Source organism: Pithys albifrons, chromosome Z, assembly GCF_047495875.1.
Source record: "Pithys albifrons albifrons isolate INPA30051 chromosome Z, PitAlb_v1, whole genome shotgun sequence".
Lineage (NCBI taxonomy): Eukaryota > Metazoa > Chordata > Aves > Passeriformes > Thamnophilidae > Pithys > Pithys albifrons.
In genome coordinates this window covers 25,933,116-25,960,960 of record NC_092497.1, presented here as the reverse complement: position 1 = coordinate 25,960,960, position 27,845 = coordinate 25,933,116, and the positions used below count along the sequence as shown (strand labels likewise).

Here is a 27,845-nt window from a genome sequence, read left to right as displayed (position 1 = left end):
ACTGAAAACATTTTGAAGTGCCTAGACAGATTGCAGTGACAAACATAATAATTAATTTGATGCTGAGACTAAAGTTTGGAAGGCAATAAGCTGATCCTTTGTAATCAGCAGCCAAAATTTAGGGCACAGAAGTACAACTTTGCATCTGCACTATGACACAGTGCACACTTTAAAGCCCTCATGCCTTTGGAGATTCTTTCAGCATAGCAAGCAACAGTAGTCAAGTAAAAATAATAAAAGCTGTATTTCATATATATATGTGAAATATATTAAAAATATACACATATATGAAGTATATGAAACATATACATCAGGCAATCTGGTGAAAACCTCTAAAGGTAGTGCATCATTCAGGACATACCTGCTAGCAAAAGCAGATATTAATGTATGCAATACATTCACTATTGTCAGATCTCAAAACTATTATGCTATGACCTACTATGATGTATTTCCCACTTCTGAAGCCAGGCACAAAACTGACAAAGCATATCCTAGTCACAGTTCTTTAACAACTGAAAAGCATTGTGGTCATCAGAGACAAAGCACACTTCAGAATGAGAAACCTGAGAGGTGAAGGTTTGAAAACTATCACACTGAGATGGGGCTGTGCAGAAAAACACAAAAAAATTCTGCAGCTTCCTCTAGAAATCCCAGCAACAGTGTGCAGGGCTGCAGTTCTTGGCACCGACAGTAGTCTTGAAGGCTGCTTAAATGTTTCCGACGTCAATACTCCCGGCAATTTCCAGCCAGGGTATAATGTGGTTTGCCACATCACAGACAGAATTGTCAAGCCTGCCCCTGCCCTACCCCCTTTCCCCACCCAAAAAAAAAGCACCAACCAAACCAAACCAAACCCTGAGGTACTTTTTACTTTTGTGTAAATTTACATGCTACAATTACTTTTCACTGTCATATGCTACAGGTGAAGCCTCGAGGCCCACCACCTGCAGCAAACTCTGGAGCGCTTCGGTCCCGAGATCGCGCCGAGCTCTCCACTCGCCTCTTCCTGGGGTCTCGGTCTCCCGTTCCTGTTCCCACTCCCGCTCCTCCCCCGTGGCAGCCCGGACGCCTATCCCGGGCCGCGGGGCCGCTCCCGCTCCCTCCTTGGCCCTCCAGCCCCGGACGCCCACCCCGGGCCGCGGGGCCGCTCTCGCTCCCGCTCCGTCCTCGGTCCTGCAGCCCCGGACGCCCACCCCGGGCCGTGGGGCCGCTCCCGCTTCCTCCTTGGCCCTCCAGTCCCGGACGCCCATCCCGGGCCGCGGGGCCGCTCCCGCTCCCGCTCCCGCTCCCTCCTCGGCCCTGCAGCCCCGGACGTCCATCCCGAGCCACGGGGCCGCTCCCGCCATGCCGCGCGCAAGCGCACTGCCCGCGCCGCGGGCCGCTTCCGGCGGCTGCGGTTGTGGTTCCGGGTTGCGCGCCCCCGCCCCGGGGCTGGTCCGGGGCACGCGCTCGGCGCGGGTGCGGGTTTGGCGCGCGCCCCCCGACCTTTCCTGGCCGCCATGGCCGGGGCCGGCGGGCAGCGCCGCCACAGCGCGGGCGCCGCGGGGCGGGTGCGGAGCGGCGGGCGCTGAGCAGCGGACGGGCGGGCGGTCATGGCCTCTCCACCGGGCGGCGACCGGCGGGCGGACCCGGGCGAGCAGGCGGTGGCGGCGCTGCAGGCGGAGCTGGGCGAGTGCCGGGCACAGCTGGAGCGGGCGCGCCGCCGGCTGCGCCGCACCCAACGCCTATACCGCCGTGCGCGAGAGGACAGCGAGGCCCTCCGGAGACAGGTAGGTCCCCCCTGCCCCGGGAACGGCGTCCCCCGCCCTGCCTCCCCTGCCCCTCGGGACCCTCTCCGCCTGCCCCTTCTCCCGGGCCCACCGGGCTCTCCCGGTATGCGGGCGGCCAGAGCCGCTGTGAGGTCCCGAGGACGGTGGGGAGAACGGTGGTGCCTTTTGTGCCCCGGAGTAAGTTTCATAGTCAGACAAACTACATTTAACAGAAGACAAGATGTTTATTAAAGAAGGTGTGAGGTAAAGAAATTATAGAAAAAATACCCCACGAATGCTTATGGCAAAGTAGACAAGTTTAGGAGGAGCTCATTGCAGCCTATAGCTTCCTTCTGAGGGGAAGCAAAGAGGTAGACGCCAGTCTCTTCACTCTGGAGACCAGTGACAGGACCCGAGGGAACAGCATGAAGTTGTGTCAGGGGAGGTGTAAGTTGGATATCAGAAAACGGTTCTTCACCCAGAGGGTGGCTGGGCACTGAACAGGCTCCCCAGGGAAGTGCTCACAGCACTAAGACTGACAGTTCAAGAAGCATTTGGATGAATTACTCTCAGACACATGGTGTGACTCCTGGCGATGGTCCTGTGCAGGGCCAAGAGTTTTTCTCGGTGATCCTTGTGAGTCCCTTCCAGCTCAGAATATTCTGTGAGTCTGTGATTTGCAAAGGCCACAGCACACCACCGCAGAACAGTGGCTATTGCTTGAAATCCAAGTTGACGGGATGGGCATTTTAGGAATAACCTTGGTTTAAGTTTCTCTGCTCCCTTCATGAGCAGAAATTAAGTTTTCCATTAAGCCAGCCATTCAAGTACAAAATCATCTCCTGCCAAGCAAAATCAGTTGAAATGCCATTGATGCTGTTATGTTTTGAATTATGGAATGCAAAATAGGCTAGCACTCTTTTCTGATGCTCTAAAACGCAGTATTAGGTTCTGTAACATGCTGTTTTTCTTTCAGGTAGAAGACCTCACTGAGGAAATCCATAATAAGAAGGAGAAAGATATGTCTAGTGTAGAAGTACAGACAGAGGACTATGCTGCGTGGTCACAAGCAGGTAGAGAGGCTGGTGACTGTTTAAACAGGGATCTGGAACAGCATCTTAATACATTTCTAGTCTGTATCCTCTGCTGAATTACACTCAGTAACCTGCATTATCTTTCAGACCATTTCCTATTTATTCAAGCCATTCATTCAGGATAAAATGTAACAGAATTCATGCCATAGTAATGTTAAAAGTAATCTTACGTGTTACAAACATGCATGTCTCACTGATTTTTGAGATACATTAAGACAGAATTTGTTCACTAGGAGTAGAATAAATTCAAAGCAGAGCCACCACCTAATATTTGATTTTCATTACACTACTTACTTGCATAAATTTCCAGTTTAAGATTTCGCATCCTTAAACTGCATTAGTAAAACATCATTTTGCTAGTTCATGCAGCTTCAACTTTTCTTTCTTCTCCCCTGCAGATTATTACTATTATGAAAATTATTACAATCACGCCGATACTCAAAATTATGCATCTGAACTACCAGCGCAGCACAATCATGGGACTGAAGGGAGTGAGCATAATTCCACAGAAGAATCGGAGACAGGTGTTCATATTCCTCTAGGAATGGATAGCAGTGAAGTTACTGAAGATAGAAAAGAGGAAAATTTCATCCAGAATTTACAGGTTTTTGAACTGTCTAGGGTTTTACAAGTTTTATAGTCAGTACTATTCAATCTGAAAGTTGTGCTTTTGGTCCTGATGTGTTTATATGAAATGATTTTCTGTGATGGTCTGATGCTGGTGATAGCAGACAAACATAGTTATTTTTGAAGTATGTTCCAAGTGTGGCATACTCGTAGATTTGGGGTTTGGGGTTTGGAGTTTTTTTTCAAAGGTACATGTCTCCTACATAGCCTGGAAGTAGGACCTTTATTTATGACCAGAGTATGTTCAATATGGCCATGCTGACTTTCTTAAATAGTACTTCTTATTTTTTCTGCTATTGACATAAGGAGTAAACATATAAAGAGAAGAAAGTTGTTGGCAAGGTTTATTTGTTTATTTTGTTGTGGATTGGTTTCATTCTCTGCTATCCAGCCTTCTCTTAGGTCACTAACTTAACTGAGTTAGTGCCTTAGCATCTAACAATGGAACAGAAAGCAGAAATCTGTTTTAGGAGTACACTGAAAGATACTCACTGTCTGTATTGGTGGCGTGACTGCTTCTGAATAAAGATTGGGGAAAACGAAAGACACAAGATGAAGTCTTGGCCCTGTTGAAGTCAGTAGGAGTTTATCAGTAAACTGCAGCCAAATTTTTGCCTTCTGACACAGTCCAAGTTCTCAGAGCACTTTCTTTCTGAAAGACTATTTAATTTCTTACTTTCTGGTATCAGGAGGCAGAAGATACTTCAGTTCCAGGGGGTTCTTTGGCAGAGAGCTTGAGAGCTGCTGCAGAGGCTGCTGTTTCACAAACCGGATTTATTTATGATGAAAACACAGGATTGTATTACGACCACAGCACTGGATTCTACTATAATTCAGTAAGGATCATTTCCAAAATCCTTGGCATTTTTTCTGTATTGCAAAAGTTTTATTAGTAAAATTGATATGAGCAAAGAACTAAGATCCAAAGTGATTTTATGTTTTGAAAAACAGGTTATTGAAGATGAATAGTACTAGCAGTTAGTTAATTAGGTTTTTAATTATTTTTGTCAAATTAAAGATAATCAAGCTAAGTTATAAATTTAGATTTTAATTCAGTTCTTTTTGATGTGTTCTAGATCTTTAAGTTACTTGGCATTAGAAAAATTTCATTATAAAGCTGATCTGTAACTCTTTGAAACTTAAAAGCTTGAGCTAAAAGATGACTTGTTTAGAAAAAGACAGATTGCTGAACTAAGTCAATGGCGTAGTTCCGGCTCCTCCACAGTAAAAAGCATGTTGACAGAAAATACACAAAATGCTTGTACTTTTACTTGCAGCAGTTCTTGAAGGTTTGATGCTGGGCTGGGAGGACTTTTATGAACTGATCTCAGCCCCCTACTCCTCATTTCCCTGCACCACTCATGGGGGAAGAAAGGTAGAGTAGTTGGGAATGAAGGGGTGTGTAGAAGTTGTGAAAAAAAGAGGAAGAGGCATTTGTTCTTTGGTCCTCATCTTCCTGCTCTGTTTTAACTGGCAGTAAATAATCTGTTTTCTCCATGCTAGATCTGGCTTACCTATGATAGTGATCTCTGTCTTGACTTGTGAGTTTTCATCTTACTTTCGCAGTGTTGTTGAGGAGGTGGATAGACAGAGTGGTTGGATGGGCGTCTGGTAGCCAGCCAAAATTAAGCCACCACAGTTCTTTAGTACATTTGATTACATTTTATTAAACTTCGAATGAGGTGCTTTATTAATGAGATGCTTCTTTGAACTTTGTATTTACTGAAGGGATTGTTCTTCATTTCTTATAAAGGAAAATCAACTGTATTATGACCCAACAACTGGAATTTATTACTACTGTGATGTGGAAAGTGGCCGATACCAGTTTCATTCACGAGTGGATCTGCAGTCTTACCAGACCTCTGGTACTAGACACACCAAGGATAAAAAAGGGAAAAAGAAGAGAAAAGAACCAGAGCGGACAGCTGCAGATGAATATAAGGTAACTTCAGAATGGACAGAGAGAAAATGCAAAACCTGTTGGGTTTTTTTCCATGATGTAATTTATATGTTGAGGGGCTTGGTTTTTTGCTGAGGATGTGTGTTTATTTTTGAACTATTAAAATATCTTTAAACTATGTACAGCAGGTTGCTAACATGTAGTGATTGTTCAAATAATTTCCCCTTGAGTGATTAACAATGAAACTTTTAACTTGGATCCCCTCACCTTTGCAGTATTATCTTACTGCAATGCAACTCTAAAGAAGTCTAAAACTGAATGTCAGTGAAGTTTGCTGATAAGCTCTGTGGACTGAATTTACGTAAAAAATTCAGTGTTAAACTTATTGTCTTCGTTTTAGTATTTTTGCTTGTGGTTTGTTCTTTTTTTGTTTGGTTGCGGTGTTTTTTCAGGTTCCTGTGACAAATCAAAAAAGTAAATCTTGAAAGTTCACTGACATACACAAGACTTTTTCTGTGACTGTATTCCAAAGCTCATTCCATTGGCATTTTACTGTATTTCTACCATCATTTGGGATTGAGGAAATGTCTTTGAATTTCTAATTTGTTGCGTATTACACTTTCGTATTGATACTTTGCTTGGTCAATACATTTTCATTGTCCTTAGTATGTGGATAAGATGTATATCTTAATAAATGCCCATTGTAATTAATTTTAAGTTATAAAAAGCATAACTCCTTTTCTGTTTTTCTGAGTGCTAACAAGGCATACAATATGTACAGTGACATCAGATCTCGGAAGCTGAGCAGGGTCAGGCCCGGTTAGTACTTGGATGGGAGACCTCCAGGTTCTAGTCCTGAGGACTTCACTGTCACCGTCCAAGCTCACTCGGCTGTGGCAGATGGACCTGAGGAGTTAAAGGGTGGGGCCAGTTCTGCGCACGCTGTGCCTCACCTAAAACATCCACTGTGCAGGCTGGAAGGGCACACCCATGTGGGGAGAGCCCTGCCCAAGTCTGCGTTCGTGAAGCCCAGCCATGATAATGGTGATAATGATGATACATATATAGTATATATATATATATGACATATATAGTGACTGCCTTGAAAACCATTTCTCAGTCTTAGACACCAAGAAGTTTCATTAGAACACAGGTATTAACCTCTAGAAGTATTTCCTTCATGAACACTTACTGATGTTGAGTCCTATTCTGCAAATTTGTTTTATTATTTAAGAAATAATTGAATATATTGATTTCTCTAGTTTGCAGTGCTCCTTGGTTTACATTCTTTAAAGCTATTCTTTTAATCATGGCATAGTTTCATTATGTAGGCCTCAGACAAGCAGATTGGTTGAAATCTGAAATAATTACATTATTGTACAGGTACTCTTATGTAAGAGTTACACAGTGTCAGTGCACAGTGAAAAAATTTAAATCAGGAGTGAGGTCTTCTGAAAGATTGGAAAATTGGAAACTAACATTAAGAACAAGTGTAGTCATGTTAAATGGATAATGTTCATTGACGGATTGCGCGTTTTATAATCAGTTTGGGGATAATACAGGAATTTCTACTCCTTGAGAAAACTTCACATGAACCATTCCATTCTGAAGCTTGAGCTGGACACTTAGCAACACTAAGTATAACAATCTATCTTTAGACTTAAGAGAAAGGGAATTAATGCCATGGAAGTGCATTTTTACCAGCATCCATGTTCTGGGCATGCTGTGTGCAAATGCTGAATTCTGCCCCTCTCAAAAGGCATTGTTAATACAGAACTTTAATTCATCATGTGCCAGTCAGGGATCATGAAAAGCGTGTAGAAATAAGTCTTCATTATAACTAATTAATAAGTCTCTTAAATTTAGTTCTGTGATGAACAGTTAGATATTGACTGTTACATATTGACAGGTGTATTTATAAGAGTTCTGAGGCATATATAGCTCTGACATAGCAAATAATGTTGATTACTTTTTGGGTTCCCGTCACAGGCTACTTCTGTGGTCTGATTATACTAGAAATAGTGGTTTGTCTTTAGCTTATTTTATATCAAATATTTTTATTTGGATGACCTTGTTAACAAATCTTTTGTGTGAGACTTTCACAGTGACAAGGTAGGAGGTAAACATCCGTTTTTGCTCATGTGTTTTATTGATCGTAAACCGAGTACTCTGCTTTATTTGTGAATTAATTTGTTTGACAAACAAGATAATAGGGAAAACATGTAAAATGTTCTGTAGTGCACAGATCTTTGCATCTGTGAACAGGAAATGACGGTTAATATCATAGGAGGAAACAAGGCCTATATTAAGTTTCTAAACAAAGAGAGAATACAAGGCGAAACATCAAACACTTGAAAAATAAAACAGTGCCTTTTTGTCAGTACACTTACTTGTACGTGCAGTGTTAGATTTCTTAAAAACAAAGTACCTTACTGTCATACTTTACATAGTTGAGTTAAAATACTTTATTCTTGTAGTGTGGTTGTTAATCACATAAGGAATTCATTATTATAATATTCTACATTACATTAGTATAAAAGATGAAAATTTGCTAGAATAAAAGACTGTATTTTTCTGCTATAAAACTGGAAAAATAGTTTATAAGCTGCACAGTCAAGTGCATAGATGCATGGTATTTTTCTTGCAATATAATTCTTGTCTGTTTTAGTCTGATATTGGCAAAGGCACTCATTAGTTTGTACTAAAACAAAACTAAAAATGTCTGGTTTTAAGTGGCACTTTGTAGCTGCAGCATTGTCAGAAATACTTTTCTCCACACTTGTGCCCAGCCCCTCCTCCCTTTTCTTTCCCTGAATATCATTTAAATTATTAAAGTTGTGACCATTCTTTTGAAGACTAATACTTAATAATTTCTTTTCCCAGTTGGTTATTAAATTGTACTGCTAGCATGAAAAATGCTTCCAAACTTTGCCTCGTTTCTTGACCAAAGTAGGTTTTACTGGACTTTCTTTTTCTACAGCTGGTACAGGTAGGAGAATGGTTTGGTTTAGTACCTGGTCTATGTAACACTAGTAGTGTTAAAAAAGCAATACCAGGTCTAGTTCTGGGAATATGTCATACACCCACTGAACTTTATTATTCTTGAATGAAGATGAGGTGACTTATAAGAATATGCATGTGAAGCAAGGGAAGACAGTGAGCAGTCGTTACAGATTCTCAAGTACATAAAACACTTCTTTCTTTTTCAGTTAAAGGTTTAAATGGTAACATCACAGGAGAGTTTTCTTAGTTGTGGCTTAGTTTCTAGCTATTATGAAGCATTCCATGTGCTTGGTTATCTTACATGTACTATCTACTTACGCATAGTAAGTTGGGATGCTTAGCACTACAGAAATGGCAAGGGAATTGTCCGCAAATATTGTAGCATCCTTGAAAAAAACATCAATTTTGAGAATGTAAAGGGTAAAACTAATCTGTTAAAAATATTATTGATTTTTTAAGAGCCTAAATTACCAAACAAGAAAATAGTCATAAGTATTTGCTAAGATGAATGTACTTCTAATTGGAAAAAAAAACAACAAAAAACCAAACCAGTGGATGGGAGTTTACATGTTTACGAGCACTTGGGGAAAGTTCCTAATTTCTACAAGAACTTTCTTTATAGAGATCCTTTCTTTTCTGTCACCACCAAACTTCTGTATTACAAATAGTTTTCTTTTAACTTGTGAAACGAAGTATGCTATCTGCTTGCTTGCTTGCTTTTAAGACAGAAATCTTTTTGCCAAGAAGAAATATATAGCCTCTGTGCCGCTATGTCAAAGGATTGGTGGAATACTTTGAAACTTTCATGCATATAGTTCCATTCTGCTACCTTTTTCTAGTAGAAGGCCAAAAAAACCTGGCGCAAGAAGCAGCATCTTTTCTTCTGTATGAGAAAAACCTGTGAATAAGTAAATTTGGAAAAGTTAAACAAAATAAAAAGTGCATAAATGGTAATGTGATCTCTGGCCCAGTATCTAGATCCAGTTCTTCCATACAAATTGGAGAATAGACTGCAGCACTGATTATGCAATTCTACTTGCTGCATTGTGACGTTAGATATACATAGCAAAATTTAGAGGCAGGGTCTTATACATGCCATTTTTTCCATAAATTGTTTTTAAATTTAAAAATGGTTTCTTTCTAAATTACCACCTAGTAAATTTTGTTTCAGTGTGGTGCTGAAAATTAACTTTTGCCATATTTTTTTTTATTATAGATGCATCCTAGCTATTTCTGTAGGAGGGACTAAACTTTTTTGGTAATATTTCCCATAAAACTCTTGAAGCAGTGGTTTTTACCTTTTTTATCACATGTAGTTTACTTTCTGCTGATATTCATCCCATCTTTAGGTACGTCAGTTGACAGAAACCATGGCTAATCTGAAGATTTCTTCTTTTGAATTGGCAGCTTCTGGTAAAGGTAGAGTTGAGACAACAAACACATTAGTCCATGGATGTTTACCTTTAACCTTGATATTTTTATTAAAGAAAAAATAATATCTAGAAATTGATGTTGAGATACCTTTTTTCCTAAAGAAATTAGTATTTTTTGAAACTATTTGATCAAAATCCATTTATCTGCAAAGTCACTTTGAAATAAATTTTAAATACTGTGTAAGTAAAACATCTGAAGAAAACTTTGATGTCATTCTAGAATATTTGTGAAGAGAAATATTTAGGCATCACTGTATAACTAAAAGCACCTGGACTAAAAAAACTACACATGCTTTAAGTAAGACAGATTTCTGTTTTCTGTATTTTAGAGCTGTATAAAATTGCTTCTATATGATGTAGGAAGAGCTTTACATGTTTTTTTTTCTGGCATTTAGTTAGATTTTTTGTGTTGAAAAATCTACCATTGTATAGGATGGAAGAAAGTAACTGAAGTACTACTGGAATGGTGGTAGCAAGTGAAAGCTTCATCACCTGTGTGAAAGAGCTACTTTTAACTGTTGGAAAATGTTTCTTTGGTTAAATACTGAACATCAGATTAATATTTCAAATTGAGAGAGTCAATGGTAAACATCTCCTATTCAGCCCAGAAGATGAGTGTTGAGTACCAATGAATCTGTTAAGTCAGCTACTGAACTTCTAGCAAACCAAGGAACAACAGACTACACATTTATGAGAAGTTGTATTTGTACATAGTTCTGTTTTGTATAAAACATTTTTTTTTAAATATCAACAGTTTAAACAGTACCATTCTTAGAATTGAGCTAATTATGCTCACAGTAATAAGTTCTAATTTGTAGGCATGCTGAAGAATTAAACAAATGTGGATGTTATTCAGGCATAATACAGAGAAATTGAACTTTCGAAAGACAAAATGTTTTCCTCTGTCACAGTAAAGCAAAAATATAGTTAGATGCTTAAAATATTTTGAGTTTTTCATTAAAAACACTTCAATGACATTGATAATATATATTCTTTAAGTAGGACAGTCTGCATTTCAAAAGGTCATTGTAATCAGTAGGTTGTGGCCTATTCTTCATAAAGCATAACCATCAATTTCACTTACATAAGCATGATTTGTTAATCTTGTAGGACCACTCCTTATGGGATATGCAAAAATCCTGATTTCACTCATACCTTTGTCTGACTTTGCCAGGGATGCAGAAATATGAACCAACTCAACTCTGTAGTTAAGATATAGTTTATTATTGATCAGACTGATCATACCCCTCAACTTGTCTCAAGCTTTGTGAGAAAAATCCAAGAGATCGTGTGTTAATTCCCATTAAATAAAAAGTTTTTGAAATTTGGACCACATAGTCAGTCCATGTCCAACATGTGACTACTGGTGTTAGTCTACTATTTAGATATATTAGGCAAAGCAACATGCAAAGTAATGCATGTTCCTGATATCATGGTGTAACAAACATGGCTATAACGAACATGCACTTGCATCCTTTGTGTCTTGTGTAAGGAGTTTGGGATGAAGAGTTAGAGTAATTGAGAAATTAAGTGCATTGCTAGAATTTATTGGGTTGTTCAGTGTTTACTGCCAGTTCCTGGTTTTTAGGCAGTGACTATATGGAGGCAGGGTATTAGGGGCGGTGTCCATAGTTTGCTTAATTACATGCTACATTGTGTTCTGTGGTGGTACTAAACTCTGTCATAGTTTGATCCCAGCCAGCTGCTCGCTCAGTCCACCTCCAACAGGACTGCAGAGAGAACTGGAAGGACAGATGTAAGAAAATTTGCGTGTTGAGATATAGCAAAATCTGTGCACGCAAGCAAAGGAAAATAAATCAATTCACTGCTTCTCTTGGGTAGGTGGATGTTCAGAATCCCCAGAAAAGCTGGGCTCCAGCGAGGGTAACAGTTACAGGGGAAGACAAAGGCTGTAATTCCCAAAATCCTCCCACTTCCTTCTTCCTCTGTCATTTATTGCTGAGCATGATGCCATATGGCATGGAATATCCCTGCAGACATTTGGAGTCAGCTATCCCAGCTGTGTCTCCTCCCAGCTCTTTGTGTACTTTCAGCCTTCTTACCGGTGGAGTGGTACAAGAAGCAGAAAAAGCCCTGGCTCTGTGAAAGCACTGCTCAGCAATAATCAAAACATCTCTATATTGTCAGTGCTGTTGCCTGTACAAATCCAAAACACAGTCCAACACTAGCTGCTGTGAAGAAAATTAGCTCTACCCTAGCCAAAAACTGTACATAGTCATACATAATGGAAAGGGATTTGTTCACCGCAACTAAAGACACTCTCAAGTGGTTTAAGATACATTCAATATAAGTTTATAAAATTCATCGAGGTGTGTATCTTAATACAGACCTGTGAAATCATGAAGTGCTCAAAATCCATGTTCTTTCAGAGTGCAATTTTAAAATCCTCAGTTTTGTACAAGGATTTCTAAATTTGAAGACTGCATTTTTATCAACACTTAACTATTTAGTTTATTTGCTTTCTTAGCAATTGGATGTAGCAGTTGTGGAAAAATACAGAAACTGCTGAGAATAGGCTTAATGGTCATATTGGCAAAATCATAGAATGAATGTATGTACAGAATCCTCAGTCTGTTTATAAGAGTATTTTTAGAAGTTACTGTTTTCAACACAGAACCAAGAGTCTTAGTAGTCAGGATCTGAAACTCCACATTTTTACTTTCCAATTTAAAATACCTGAAGTGATTCCAAAAATTAGTATCACTGGATTTACTATGGAGAAGGAGCTTAGTGGTTGGAGCACTGTACTTGGTCAGTGCATTGCAGTCATCTGTTGTTTTGCCTCAGTTTTGATTTGAGCAGACCATTCAGTTTCTCTGTTTTCAGAAAAGAATAGATTAGAATACTGTAAGATACTTCATTAGCTTACAGTATTACAGAAGAAATATATTTAGGATTGCCGAACACCTTGGTGTGTTTCGCATCAATCTAATATCCATACCAAACATAAGCACAGACAAAGATAAATACACTGAAAAATATAATTCTTAAAAGGAAAAAATAGATTTTCCAAAAATATTTCTAATGGAACTAGTGTGTTTCACATGTTTGAACTATGTAGTCTTACTTTTGGCAGAATTACTACATCTTTTATTTAAAATAGAAAACATCACACAGAGGCATTGCAATCCTCTTCCTTCCCATTACAGGACCTAGAGGATTCAGGGAAAGGGCTTGTGCATTATACAGAAATCCAAAACAAACAGGTAGTCTTTCACTTAAAGCATGAAATATTTTAAAAATTGCTGATTTTTCCTGAGAATCTGCTGTCTTACTGAACATGTTTCAAAAATACACTGTCCTATCACACAGTTCAGAAGAATTCTTGTGTTTGTCTTACATCTGTACCACTGATGCATTTTTACAGTTCTGAAAATGAAAGTGCGTTAACTTCCATGATGTTAGCATTCACATAATTTCAGTATCTTGAAATGAAAAATGCTCTAATATGGAAATGCATGGAAAAAAGTCAAGGATGTACTTTTCAGCTGCTATGTTGTAATATTTGGTACAATTCAGGGCAATTGAACACATTAATTCTGAACTCAAAACATCACATTTATCTTTGAAAGCCGTTTGTGTTAATTTTTTCTCTTTTTTCCCTTTTTTCTTTTTTTTCTTTTTTAAAATAGTTGTACTAGATTGAGAATTACATTTTCAAGGCACTGGCACTGACAAAATTAATATGAAACTTTTAGGTTAAAAAATGGTGGTTTTTTCTTTCTGCTGATGAACCTGTGATGATCCAATCTGTCTAATACTCAGTAGAGAAACAGAGATTTTTGGCAGAAGAAGGTGGAATTTCAGTAGAATTGTTCCACGTATGATAAATTAAGCTTATACTCTCTATCTGCTATCTTGCTTAATGGATTTGTTAAAGGTGCGGTTTTGGAAGGACAGGGCATTAGGCAAGCATAAATGGGTGTTCCAGATAATCTGGACCTTGCTAGGAAAAAAATGCAAAGACAAAAACAGGAGTAAGATACAATGAAAATTAATTAAAGAACTTGTAAGTAAGTTGCAAGAATTGAGTAGGAGAGAAACAGAAGTGAGTGTCATAAAAGGAAAATAAGAAAATATTCAACGTGGTGTTGCACAGGTTTGAAAGTGAGTACAAGATTCTTAAGTTTTGTGTGAGAAAGGAGGAACTAAAAAGTATAGTTTAGAAGAGGAGGGCAGTCACGCTTTTCCAAGTAGAAGATGATGTTATGTCTAATAGAACGTGAAAATATTTTTACTGCTGACTGCATGTGCAAAATTTTCTGGAAATTTAAACGATTCTTAATAATTGTAGAAAGAATTCTTCCTAGTGAAGAATTTACTTTCAGGCTGATATCATTCTTTATAAAAACTCAATTTGTAAAGACTGTAACAGTGTATAACTCCCCTCCAGGATTTGGACACAGAAGAGCAGAAATCATCTAATAGTCTGAACTGCTTTTCCACTACTGAGCAAGTAAGTTCCACTGAAGAAGATGAGTCTCCAAATATAAGAAAGAAGACTAAAATGGACACAAAGTCACGAAACAGTCTAACAGCCAAAGAATCCATTTCTACAGACAGTATAAATTCACATTCATGCAAAAGTACACCAGACACTGCAGTGTATACAGACGACAGTAGAACGGCGGACACAGAGAGTGAGCCAGAAGAAGGTGAAATTACAGATTCTGAGTGTGAAACCTACAGTGAGGAGGAATTAACAAGTGAAGAAACTGATGATTCAGAAGACTCAGAAAATGAAGGTGAATTATTGTGGATTATATATGGTATTACTGTATTTTTGAAGCCTGTTAAGAACAAGTGACAGTTTGGATAATATTAAAAAATACATAAAAGCATGTGACTTGAGATTCCTTCCATTAAAAGTGTTGTATGTTACCAGTATTTGTTTCCTTCTCTTCACTTGCACAGTAGTCAGACATAGGTAGTAGTGTTTTTATAAAAGCTCTTTCCAAATGCAACATCCTGTGCTTGTGTAGAAACCACACTGGTTGAATAAAATTTAGTTTGATTAGGACAGTGAAGGAAGAAAAGGAAGTCTGCTTCTAAAAGAGGTTGTAGAATAGAATTCACAATAATTCTGTATATTAACTCTCTTAAATTAATATATAGTATTTCTGATAGTGTTTGTGAACCATCATGTATAATTCAATGGAAGATGAGTTTACCGTGGTGGAAAGGAATGTGCAGTAGTCAGTACTAGCTGAAGTCCTATTTTGTGTGTATTCCAGTGGCAATGTATAAGAAATGGTTATAGAGAGGAAACCTGTATGCTGCTTTTTACCAAAGAAGTCTCCTAGGTTCTTAAAAACTCCTCAAGAGCAGAATGGTCTCTTGCCAACAAAAAAAAAAAAAATAAAGGTAACCTGTGAAAAGCTTAATACAACCAATCAGAACTATGTATATGCAAAGAAGATTCCAAATCCCAGAAAGAAATTGAACTTGAATGAAAACTGTATGCAGCCTGTGCCCTGCTCTCAATTAAATAGTTTGGGTTTTATGCTTTCGTTACTTTACTTATCTACTTGGATTCTATGTGATTAATGCCAGTCAAAATGTCCTTGCTACATTCAGGTTTTCAGATTAAATTTACTTCACTTGCTATCTACTTCTGCAGTAATGCTGGAGTAATAAAAACTGGAGACAGTTTCTCTTTCCCTAATACCTTTTAAGGTAGTGGTGTCCTCATCTTATTTTGTCTATTCCTAGATGAGATTATTGGAGACTGTTTCTGCAAATGTACATCCAGGTACAGAATTCATACAGATTATAATAACAGATAATGAGATAAAAAAGCACATGCATCTGTAGGCTCTATTACGTTTTCTTATCCTTGTTGATGCATAGTGCTAATAACAGTAAAAACTAGTAAAAATATATTTGATAAGAAATTGTCAAATGCAAAGTTCTATATGCATCAGGTCTCTGATGTGATGAACAAAAAGCTGTTGTCTTTTCTCAAAGTAAAATAGTATTTAATCTGTTATGGTTAATGATCCCTAAATTTAGAATATCCTAGTAAATTCTGTGAATGTATTTATATTTTATTCCTGTAACTAAAGAGTAGTGCATATGTAAACAACCAGAATTAGGAAAACATTTGTAATACTTCTGTGCAGTCAGAAAGCTTTTGAAACAGTAATGTCATCAAAGTTTTCTCTCGGATGTGATTATTCATTTCTTTTTACGAAGGTTGCATATTCAGCCAGGTAATGGCTAAATGTGTATCAGTTTTTTGAAAACTGTGGGCTATGGGGGTAAAACTGTAATTTTTTGGTAATAATGGTTGTGGTTTTTCTCTATATAATTTTAGATGAAGAAAAGATCTGGCCTCCTTGTATCAGAGTAATTGTAATAAGATCACCAGTTCTACAGACTGGATCACTTTATATTATCACAGCTGTGAAACCTGCTACAATTGGAAGGTAAAACCAGAGGAAATCTTTTAAATATGTCTAAACCTACCTTGTCTTGAAAGCTGTGGAAAGCACTTAGGATTGCTTCTCCCTGCTTTTCATGCTTGTCCTCCTAGCCTGCAGCAGTTGTGAGGTGCTCTTGAGTTAGGATAGTACACAGTAAGATATTCAAGTCAGGTCATGTAACAACATGCACAGTTATTGTAGCTCAGCAGTCCTCAACATTTGTAGTGATAACTCAGTCTTACATCTGAGCCCTAACAGCAGCATAGCTGCAAGTCAATCTTTCAAAACTCGTATTTTAGAAAGAAAGTAAACTTTGTTCTGGGCAACTAAAGTAGCATTTTCAGAAATGGAAGAACACCCTCCAGAAATTCAAGATCACAAGGAAGCACATTCTGGACTTCCTCACACATTCAGCTTTTAATAGGGTCTGTTCATTATTTTTAGATTAAAAGTTGAGTTTCATGCTAGATGGTTATGCATTCCTACAGTTCTAAACCTGGTTTGTCCGTTGTGGATGATGAATTTAATGATGACTTAAGGCTTTCCTGCATGCTTACTGAAAACTTCACCCCCGAAAAGCTGTTTCTATCTAATGCTGATAGATATGTTTTGATTTGCTAGTGGAGGTGGGCTTTTCTACTTACATTTATGTGAAGATCAGCAGAAGACAATTCTACTTGAAATTTGCTTACAGGTCCTTTGCTAGCTGCATTGCTTCTTCATCCCTTAAGTATAAATCTAATGCACAAATCCCTTCCTTCTACTGCAATGTTTTTTCACAAAAAAAGACCCAAACAAACCAAAAAACATGTACAGATTACTCTTTTTTTCCCCTTGAATTACCTGCCTAATGATACTGATAATTTAACTTCCGCAATGAAGACTGATGCCAAGATGCACTGAAGAGCCTGAAGGATGTGGAGTCCTAGAATGTTATTTACAGGCGTTGCATGAATATGAAAGTTCAGAAAGAAATGTCAGGTTTATAAATAAGAATTTAATGGTACTGGGTTTTTTTAATGGTACATTTATGCATTGTCTATTTTGCATAGTGTATACAAATGAAAGAAGGGACCTGAAACATATTCTTATATTGTGTATATAGCAACACAATGCTTTCTACCTGTAACAATTCCTAATAGCTTAGAAGAGAAATACAGTATTAAGGTTCAACTGAAATACCTTTTGTAAGCCACTTATTAGAGCTATTTCTACTTTGTTGGGATTTATATATCCACTTACTTTTACAGAGAAAAAGATGTTGGACATACACTTCAGATTCCCGAAGCTGGAGTCAGTAAGGTAACTCTTGTTTGCCTCCTAAAAGGGAGATCAGCAGACGTAAATGTATGAATGAAGCTTTAGGTTTTTCGGCTTTATTTTGGAAAATTGTGTTAATTTTTTTAAAGAACTTTCAGAATCAGATGGGTTTAGCCACATTTGAATTGAAAAGAACACAATACTTTACTGAGTGGGAACATAACACAAACAGTATGTTTTCAAAGTCTAGAAAAGCTAGGTATTTTTTTAAATTGGAGTTTTACTACTTTACAGTGTAATGAACAGTAAAAATGTTGCATTTTGAATCTTGAATTTCATAGTTATTGTACTTGAGGAAAGCTGTTAAGTACTAATGATATATAAAATACAGGTCAGCTAGTAAGAATCTTGTTAAAAGTAATGCAATCTTGCTGTTATGCTCAGAGCAAAAGAATTTATTTTCTTTTTCTTCAAGGCAACTCTATAAATGTGATGTACAGGGAGTTTGAAACATTAACAGCATTCCTTTCAATGGTAGATTGAATGGAAATTTTTTGTTCTGATTTAGAAATATTAAGGATAAATTCTGTGCTCTATTTTGCTAAATACTTTAATGTAGATCCTAAAGGCAGCAGACTTAATAAGTAGATTGACAAGGATGTGTCATCCAAACAAAAAGTTTGCTGAAAACATCTGTAAATGCAAGTATCTCATGAAACACGCTTTACTATGTTTCAGATGACAATTCTGATTAATCAGCCAGGTACTGTATTTCATACTGAGTCATTTCCAGAGTAAATATTTCCCCTTTACTAATGACTTTTTCAGGCATGTATTTGAAACTTAGTGATTAAAGAAGCCAAAAGCTTTTATTTTTCCGTAATGTTACCATTTTAGCACTTCACAGATACTGACAGTTTATGGAAGAAGTTATTTGACTTTTCAGATAGGAATTCAAAGGTAGAAAGATAAATTACATGTCTTCAGAAACAAAAAATCATATACCAGTTTGTTTACCTTGGTGTTTATAGTTTACAGCTGTGGACAACTTTGGCATTTGCTTTTATCAAGTGGAAAGCGAGATTTAAAAGAATGCTGAACCCTGCAGAATTAGCCTTATTATAAGTTTGGGTTAGTTCTATTCAATAAAACAGGTAGAAATTAAATTATCTATTGAATGAGCTAGTCAGTCTCCATCATAATAGGAGTATTCCTGTTGGAAGTACTGGCCAGTCTTCAAAATCTTTTTTTTTTTTTACTGAATGTAGCAACTGCTGTTGCTTAAAGGTAAGAATAGATTTGGCTTTGAGTTAATATTTTATTCTCAGATTGACTTTTGTGACTTTTTTATTCCACTACTGCTAAAGGGATCTTCAGTTGTCAAATTTGAAACAGTCACTTTTTTAGATTTACTGCTTTTACTGGAAGCCTTAATAGGCCAGAGAAGTCAGTACTTTGGTTTCTTCAGAAGCCTTTTTTGGAGATAGTGTATATGCTTGTGAGTTTGGCCAGGAGTTGTGTTTCTTCTGTTCTGTTTGGGCTTGGGAGCAATACCCATATAGAAGTGAATTATGTGAAAGTTACAAAAGCATGGCATTTAGGGAGGTATTTTAAGTATGAAAGACCAAGTAACCTAAAGCAGTAGAATGAGACCAGATTTTTTTTTGAGAGTGCTGTAACGTATCTTAAAAGCAATAAGCCTGTTATTTATACAGAGTTAAAAATCTTAGACTTCTTTAAGTAAAGCATACTTACCACATTGGAAGTATATAGTCTTCCTGTACTGAATTAATTTATGGTCAAAAAACTTAGATTATTAATAGTATACTTTAGCTCATTCCTTTGTGGCCCAATCAGTTAATTTCTCCTGGATGAAATCTTAAGGTGTGGAATACTTAGAGTACCAGAGCCCCTCGTTTTAGAGGTCTCAAAATATATTCTGAAATCTTACCTTAAAACAGATGTTAAATTGTGAAGTACTTGCTTAACGAGGACATTTAACCTACGCTTCTATTTATCAGTTTCATGCAGAAGTATATTTTGACCACGATTTGCAAAATTATGTTCTTGTGGATCAAGGCAGTCAAAATGGAACAATTGTTAATGGAAATCAGATTCTCCAGGTGAGTACCTATTGTTTTAATGTTCTGTATGCTGCAGAAAACTATCTTGTCATTTTAAATGTGCTGCAGCAAATCACTGACAATGCCTTTGTATGGCTTCTTTCATACATTAATGTGTACCTTGGTTCCCTCCTGGTTTTAGGCCCACTTGCAGTACTTAGGTTATACTAGGAAAAATCCACTATGTTTGCAGTTACTGGAGTGAAATACCTACTGTAGTTAAATACTTGCCTGCATTTGTGAGACCAAACTGAATGACTGAACTGTAAGCAGTATACATGAAATAGAGTTTGTGTCTTCCATGAGTAACTAACATGGCTGCCAAAACTTTCTTTTGTTGTAGCCTAAAACAAAATGTGATCCCTACATCTTGGAACATGGAGATGAAGTAAAGATTGGTGAAACTGTGCTTTCTTTTCATATACATCCTGGCAGTGATACTTGTGATGGATGTGAACCAGGACAAGTCAGAGCACATCTTCGCCTGGACAGGAAAAAGGAATCTTCTGGTTAGTCATGTTATTTCAGGACATGTTTATTATTATGGCTGTTTATAATATAAACATAGTAATTACTTCCATTTTCTTACAATTTTCTTGTCAGCTGGTAATAGTTATACATAATGATGCATTTTCTTCTTGGTATGTGTGTTTATATAATACAGTTAGAACAAAGATTCTCACACTTGTCTTATGTTTCAAAACATTGTTTCGTTAGTAATTAGAAATTCAGTCCTGTGTTCTTCCTTTTAGTTTGCCCAGCACTGAGCAAAGAAGAGAGAGAGTTAGTCAGAAGAAAAGCATTGAAACAAATACGGGTAAAATATGGTTTACAGGTGAGTTTACAGTAAAAGTTGATTAAGGTTTTATAGTCATCTGGTTTCTGGTTTATTTACTGCTTTGTGATTCCTATTTTAAGCCATAGACTTCAACTGAATAAGGGAAGTTTTCAAATGCACTCAATCTTGAGCCTGGTAGTTTAACTGAAACTTATCCTTTGTATCCTACATAATAATTCTTAACAAACCTGTACTGAGAGAGATGATGGTAAGAGGGCATGAAAGTTTTGTTAGAAGTGTAAGAAAAGATATTTCCAATGTGTATGAAATTCCTAATCCTTTTGAGGTTAAGATTTTGCAAGACATTTTTATTTCTGTAGAATAAGTTTTCACTGAATTGCAGTGCTGTCTTTTATTTGGAAAGGAAAGATAAAGAGCAACTGAAAAAAAAAAGGAGGAAGTAAATTTTTTCAAGTTTTTAAGCCCGTAGAAGAATACCAGCATGAACATACATGCAGTGTAGTATTTATGTATTCAAGTTACTTCTGTTTCAGAGATTATTTCAACTGTGGGCTTACATCCAGCATTTGTAGTAAGTATTCATGTAGAAAACAGAATACCATTGTTTTTTTCAGATTTTTCTGCTACCAAAATAATACTGATAGAGAATCTGTAGACATGCTTGTTCTGTCATCTATTCTGAAAAAGTAATTGCTGAGGAAGAGGCTAAGTATACAAAGACACTGCCATGGCCACATGCTTTTCTGCTTGATATGAAGAGATGATTCTTCACATCAATAGATGATTTTAGAGAATCTAGTTATTGAAATTGGTAATATTACATTATTATATGATGATGATAGTAATATGTCTTACAAGGTATGGCTGTAAGCTAAGAGAAGACTATAGTTTTTTGTTAATAAGATTTAGAATTAATGAAATAGGCTAAAGCTGCCTTGTTTTTGGAGGGAAGAAGTGCAGTTCTAAAAAATAAAGAATTTAAAGCCCACTTTCTTTGTCTTGCTGGAATTTAATCTGCCTGTAAAGAATACAGAGTATGAAGACAACAAAGCAGTGAAGAATCCAAAGTACAAGGACAGAGCAGGAAAACGCAGAGAGACTGTTGGAAGTGAAGGAACCTTCCAGAGAGAAGATAGTTCAGCTTCTGTTCATATGTAAGTTGGAGGGACAGTGGGAGGTATCACCCCATGTCCTTCTCTTGCAAATCTTTGAAAAGTGATGATAAAGTAATTTTCCATTTGTTACTAGCATATGGTTTTTTAGATTACAAACTACCTGTATGTAATGTGGTAGGAGAACTAGAAAATTGTAACTTATTCATACTTCCCATTTCACATGCTCTTTTTCTTAACTCGTCACTTTCATGCAGAATTCAGCTTGGCAGTAAGGATGCTTAGATCACTTCCTTACCAACTCAAAAAATCAAAGAACTGCCCACTTGCACTACAGACATCTTTAATAGTGTCCATTTTTCAAGTGGCTCAATTTTTTTTTCCTATTGACTCCCAGTAATAGTACATTTGCAGATTTTTCACCTGCAGTTTCTTTCACTATCAATATCCAGCCTGTCATAGGACGTGTATTTACATACTTCTTAAATGATACTTAATCTAATGTTCCTCTTTAATTACTAATTTGCTTCTGTAGTTGCAGTTGGGGTGGTTTTCTTAAGGAACATGAATTTGTAGGTGCTGGTAAATTAGTAAAAGGAAGTGTGAGACAATGAAATAGATGTGTTATGATGACTTGGCAGAGATTTGGCCTTTCCCCTAGTCCAGCCCATTCCCATCCACCCATGATGTAGCTTTTAACTCCTTGATAGCAAAAAATGCCTCAAAATAAGTAACTGCTAAGAAGCTTTTTATCTTTGTAGCAGCAAAGGTATTTATTGACAACGTTGGAGGCAAGCCAGTTCATACTGGGCAAAAACTTGCCTGACTTTTTTGTGAAAAATAAGCCATTTATATAGTCTTGAGTTCATAGTTACACCTTCTGATTTCCCTATTAGTGACTGTTGGATTTCTGCCTTTTCTTTGTTCGATGACATGAGCTGTCAAACTTGTAAAATACTAGCTTTAACTCTACAAAATCTTGGCTCTGGGCTCTATTTCAAATGTCCAAGTGTACCTAATTTATGACTTCTAATACATGGTACACTGGTTTCTAATAATTGCTAGACAGGTTGTACCAGACCAAAGCGGCTTCATCACTTCATGCTGCGTTTCATGATTTAAGCAGCCTTGCTATGCAAACAACATTTTGCAAGGCAGAATTAGAAATTTCACAAAACTAGAGGTATTGGTCTCTTTTCCCTTTCACTCCTAAAGCAAGGAAGTAGTTTAGAAGCAGTCTTAAGAAGGTTGACAGTGACCAGAGGCTTGGAATAGCATTGTTAACCAAAGATCCTCATGGAGAAACCTGTAAAAGGTAGCTCTTGATGGAAGTAGGAGCAGCATAATAATGGATTCCTGGTTTCCAGAGCAGCTATTTGCACACACCTTTCTGTTGTTCATTTTTTGAGAGCATACTCTTTATATTAACTCTTGCTTATCTGTTATCTTAAACTTTCTTCAAAGTGAAATCAGCAACAGCAACAAAGGACATAAAATGTTGGAGAAGATGGGATGGAAGAAGGGGGAAGGTCTGGGAAAGGATGGTGGTGGTATGAAGAATCCGGTAGGTCTTTCTTGTTGTCACCTGAAACAAAAGTAATGCATTTGCAGTGAAAAATACCTAATTGTATGCCACTATTCACTTAAAATATTTAAAAATCCTGGTTAGGAAGGAATCTCAGTCAGACTAATACCAAGTAATTTTTATCTTGACTAATGAGGTATTGAAATTCTTTCCATAGTGTTGTCCCTTCAGTATAATGTCTGTTAGGAAGCTAAGCAGAGGAACACAGACAGCTTCTAGCCATTGAATTAATAACATCGTATTTCAATAAAAAGTCTGGAGGAAGACTGAAGTCATTTCAGTGATGTGAATTCTAGATGAGCTTAGGGTGGAATTCTTCACTTTCTCTGAGCCTGGAAAAGCTATCTGAAGTCACTGTAGCCACCAAGTTGTGGGCCTCTGTGGCAGGATTGTTAGCCCTGTTTTCGTCCCAGAGACAGGTTGTCTTTTGGCAGTAGTGCTGCTCAGAGCCACACTATTCCCTGTGCTGTCAAACTTGCCAGCAACAGGGATCATATATTGCTCATTCAGGTGTGTTTCACAGTAATGAAGGTGGCAGATGACAGCACTCTAGATCATAGTTTTAGAGGTGGTGATTTGACACATGATTTCCGTTGTACTGTTTGTGTATGATACAGGTGTATTAGAACCTGAAAGAGAAGTGCTTGGGAGTGGGGGGTGGAATTTTGTATTAGAAAAATATGATTAGAAATATTTAGAATACCTAACTTGCAGTTACAATGATATTTGATGTATTTGACAGATCCAACTTGAGTTACATCAGAAGCATGCAGGTTTGGGTACTAGGAGACCAATCTCAATTGAAGATGTTCAACTTGTCCAGAGCAAGAATAAAAAGAACTGGGACAAAGCAAGAGAGAGGTTTGCTGAAAACTTCCAAGATCCTAAATCACAAGGGGATAAACCTAAGAATACACCTTGGGTTAGAGGGACTGTAGAGTAAAGTATCTAGTCCCTCAGCAAGGTAATTCCTGAGTGTAAATAGTAGAAAGAGAATTTATTTTTATTCCTTTTGCTTTTGCTAAAGCAGGAGTTTGGCTATATGTAAAATACAGTTGTGGAAAAACTTATTCAAGATTAACTCTGTTATGTTAATTGGTTTTCTGTAGTCTTCATGCTTTTATAAAAACACATTTTTAATAAGTGAATGGAGTTTAGAGGGATATTCAAATTTAAGTACTTGAAAGTGATTCTCATCACAATGGGAATCTTCGATCACATTTTTAAATTTCACAGAAAATTAGGCAAAACATCTGTTAAATTTAAATATGGTATGTTTTAACATTTGAACAAGTAGTTTGAAAGCAAGGAGAAACAAATGAAAAAAATCCCCCAGGTCTGTACTCTAGCAAAGCCTCATATTGCCATTTCTTCGTGATTGCCATGAAATGCTCAGCAAAGAGGTACACCACTCTTAAATGCATTACCTTAAGCTGAGGAAAAGGTGGGGGCAAAAGCTTGGTTTTAAATGATTCAAGAGTACTGTTCAAAAATACTGTACTCCATGAAATAAACAACCAGCATTAGTGAAAACAATGTTCAGAGATAGCTTGTTTGTAGCAAAATTTTCTTCTGTGAAGAACTTGTTTGACATTTGTTTAGTAAATCTGTATCATGCCTTTAAAAGAGGAGTTATAAGAACTGCTGTCTGTTTGTATTTAACATCTTTTTCTGATACATCCATTGCTGGCAATGGAGTTTATGCCAGAAAATAAAAACCAACACAACTGATCTTTGGTGGGGAAGGACTGCCAAACTGAAGATAAAAGACCAGTATTTATTGAATGTTCCTAAACACAATAAATCATTGTCAATTTAAACAATGTGCTTCTGAATACTCTCTTGTGCATATGTTGGATAGGAGTGCTCTTCCAACATGAGTAACATTAATCCCACTTTGGTCAAGTTATGGTTCTGATACTTGTCCACATAAAGGAAACTTGGTAGTCCCACCATCCTACTGGATCATGCCAGCAACTCTCAAGCACTATGGAGTAAACCCAGGACAAGTTACCAGCCATTTATCTTTAATCTAGACACAAAGAATATGAACCAAAAGGTCCAATGTGTTACTTAAATCATTAAAGCATCCAGGTTTACAACCTGAACTTTGGTTGTACAAAGCTGAAAACAGTTATCCATGCTCAATGCCTTCAGCAGTATTGTTTAATTAATATTAGGTCACTGTTTGCCTTTGTCAGCAGTTACTTTTCTACTACTTTAGTGACATGTATTGCAATAATATAGAAGTATTGCTCTACTATGTACTTCATGTTTTTAGAGGCTACCTTTTTCTAGCAGTGAAAAAATGTTGTTCTGTATGTTTTGTTCTGTAATTGTTAAGTTTTAGTTCACCATGTATCTAGAAAGGCACTCCACTAGTAGGAGGAAAAAAGACCTATGCTGAAAGGAAAGGTTTTGCCTTTTTTTTGCCTTTTTTTTTTATTTGACCTCTGTTAGTCTTCAGAGCAAATCAAACTATAAATCTTAATTTGAAGGAAGTAGGAACCACAACTTTTCCCAGTTATTCAAGTGTAACAGCTCTAAGAAAAGGGAATCATTGAGTTTGCATTTCAGTTTGCCCTCTGTGAGAGGCATGGTCTCATGCAGTCATGGACTGAATGCTTTCAGTACTGCAGGTTCCTCTTTGAGCAGTTCCATATAACGGGCTGAAACTTAGTCTTGGTTCAGAGCTGCTGTGACAAACCCCATTCTCTCTTGATGCTGCCTAGGAAAGCAGAAAAAGCAGTGTCATTAATACATGGATTGTTATCAAAACAACTGAAAATTTTACCAACCCTCATCAAGCAATTTTGTACCTTTATTAAGTAGGAACACATGTATTGAGCTAAATACGGCTTTTTATCCCTTACTTTAGTGAACTCTTAGAAAGTTTTTAATTATGAATGAGTGAGGTGAAAGCCACCAACATTGTATAAGCCTTATGTGCAAATGCAGTACAGCTTTCCCTCATGTCAGGAGGGGAACATGAGTTGCCATTGCACTATTATAATTTTGGAGGGCATAACCAGTAAGATACAGCATGAAGTTTAACTGTCTTACCTTCTCAGTCCTCCAACCATGCTGCTGTCTTTTCCAACTTGTGATACTTAAGAGTTGCTTTAGCAGTTTTCCTTAGGTAAATATTGCTAAGGAATATATATAATCTCAAAGTTCTTAAGGATAAAATTAATCATTTATATAAACAGACTGTTTTCTGTAGTCCTAACAGTGAATTTTGCCAACTTACCTAATATATTTCCGAAATTTAACTAAGAAGAGTAGGTACATTTTTATCTTGAGTGCTGAACAATCCAGCTGGCACATAACATGAGAGCGGTCACTGTTGTATGAAAGCCATTGGACGAAGCACGTAGGCCAGTGGGGGCGCTGAACTATGTACGTGTGCACTACTTTTACAAAACGTACCGTGGATGAAACTGGAGTTTCTGTTTGAGTTTCTGTTTCTTTGCTGCTGTTGTATGAAGGGCACCCGCCTGGGCCGTTCTGCCAGCTGGTAACAAATCCACTGCAGCAGGAAGAAAAGACAAAACCAGCATCCTGTTACGAACCTGTGGTACTGCGAGGTGCTTATCAACACACTTTCTTCTGTTATTCTAAGTGCTGTGACACTCAATACGGGATTTTATTCTCACCGAGTTTCAGCATTATAAACGGGTTTCATCTGCATCCTACTTTATTAATCCAGCAGTGCCTCTCTATTGACGAACATACCTGCGTGTCGGTTTCCGTAGCAGAGATCCTGGTACAGCCCTTCAGTATACCAGAGCATCATCCGCTCTCTGTTCGCCCCCAGTGTCTCGGTGTCACTGCAGCGCTGCTGCAAACAGGGCGCATGCTGCCCCTTCTGCAGCTCGGCGACCTCCCTAATACGACACTGACAGGCGAGTGTCGCGGCCGGGCACTCCCAGCACTCCCGGCATTCCTGGCACTCCCGGCGCCGGCGCCGCAGCCGCTCCCGCCGCGGCCCCGCGCTCGCCCCGCGCCGCCGCCATCTTGTGCCACCGCCCGGCGCGGGGGCGCTGCGGGAGGGGCTGCGGGGCCCGGCCCAGCCCTGCCCCGGGGGCTCCGGGAAGGCAGAGCCTCTCCCACCTGTGACCCGCGCGGCGCGGCGATGGGTGCACTGTGCACCGCAGGAGGAGTGGAAGGAGTAAGGGAATCCATCACAGGAGGACAACATGACCAGAGGCTATGCAGGCACAAAAGAAAACGAGAGCCATAGATACTAATTTAAAACATACACCTGCATCCATTTCTTTTTTTTTTTTCATTAAGGAGGGGCCGGTCCCGTGGTGTAATGGAGAGCACTACGGACTCCGAATCCCAAGGTTCTGAGTTCAAGTCTCAGTGGGGACCCTCCCCTGACAGTTCAATGCCTCCCTGCCATCCCATCCCGTCACATCTCGGATGCTCAGCAGGGTCAGCCCCGTTTAGTACTGGGTGCTGTGACAGTCCCGAGGACTTCCCTGTCACTGTCCAAGCTCGCTCGGCCGTGGCAGATGGACCTGAGGACTTAAACGGTGGGGCCAGTTCTGCACACGCTGTGCCTCACCTAAAACATCCACTGTGCAGGCTGGAAGGGCACACCCACGTGGGGAGAGCCCTGCCCAAATCTGCATTCGCGAAGTTTGGCCATGCATACAAACATTGAGGATCAGAAATGATCTAAGAATGAATGAGTGGAGTCCTGAGAA

General features: G+C 38.2%; 2 protein-coding genes and 1 non-coding gene across 3 annotated transcripts; 1 reads left to right on the top strand and 2 right to left on the bottom strand.

Moving 5' to 3' along the window:
• Window positions 1-1,402: 1,402 nt before the first annotated feature.
• AGGF1 (angiogenic factor with G-patch and FHA domains 1) lies at window positions 1,403-25,046 on the top strand. Its single transcript, XM_071579923.1, has 14 exons — window positions 1,403-1,773; window positions 2,729-2,821; window positions 3,241-3,446; window positions 4,159-4,305; window positions 5,223-5,411; window positions 14,220-14,571; window positions 16,143-16,254; window positions 17,502-17,553; window positions 19,533-19,634; window positions 19,978-20,143; window positions 20,387-20,469; window positions 21,460-21,587; window positions 23,010-23,109; window positions 23,873-25,046. Exons 1-14 carry the CDS (start codon window positions 1,593-1,595, stop codon window positions 24,071-24,073), a joined length of 2,112 nt encoding a protein of 703 aa, XP_071436024.1. The 5' UTR covers window positions 1,403-1,592; the 3' UTR covers window positions 24,074-25,046.
• On the bottom strand, window positions 24,875-27,331 carry LOC139685013 (uncharacterized). Its single transcript, XM_071581533.1, has 3 exons — window positions 26,866-27,331; window positions 26,560-26,659; window positions 24,875-25,858 (listed from the first exon to the last, which is right to left on the bottom strand). The coding sequence occupies exons 1-3, from the start codon at window positions 27,329-27,331 to the stop codon at window positions 25,807-25,809; spliced, it is 618 nt and encodes a 205-aa protein (XP_071437634.1). The 3' UTR covers window positions 24,875-25,806.
• Window positions 26,080-26,208, bottom strand: LOC139685143 (small nucleolar RNA SNORA47). Its single transcript, XR_011700050.1, has one exon. It is a non-coding gene; the product is annotated as a small nucleolar RNA SNORA47 (small nucleolar RNA).
• Window positions 27,332-27,845: the final 514 nt, after the last annotated feature.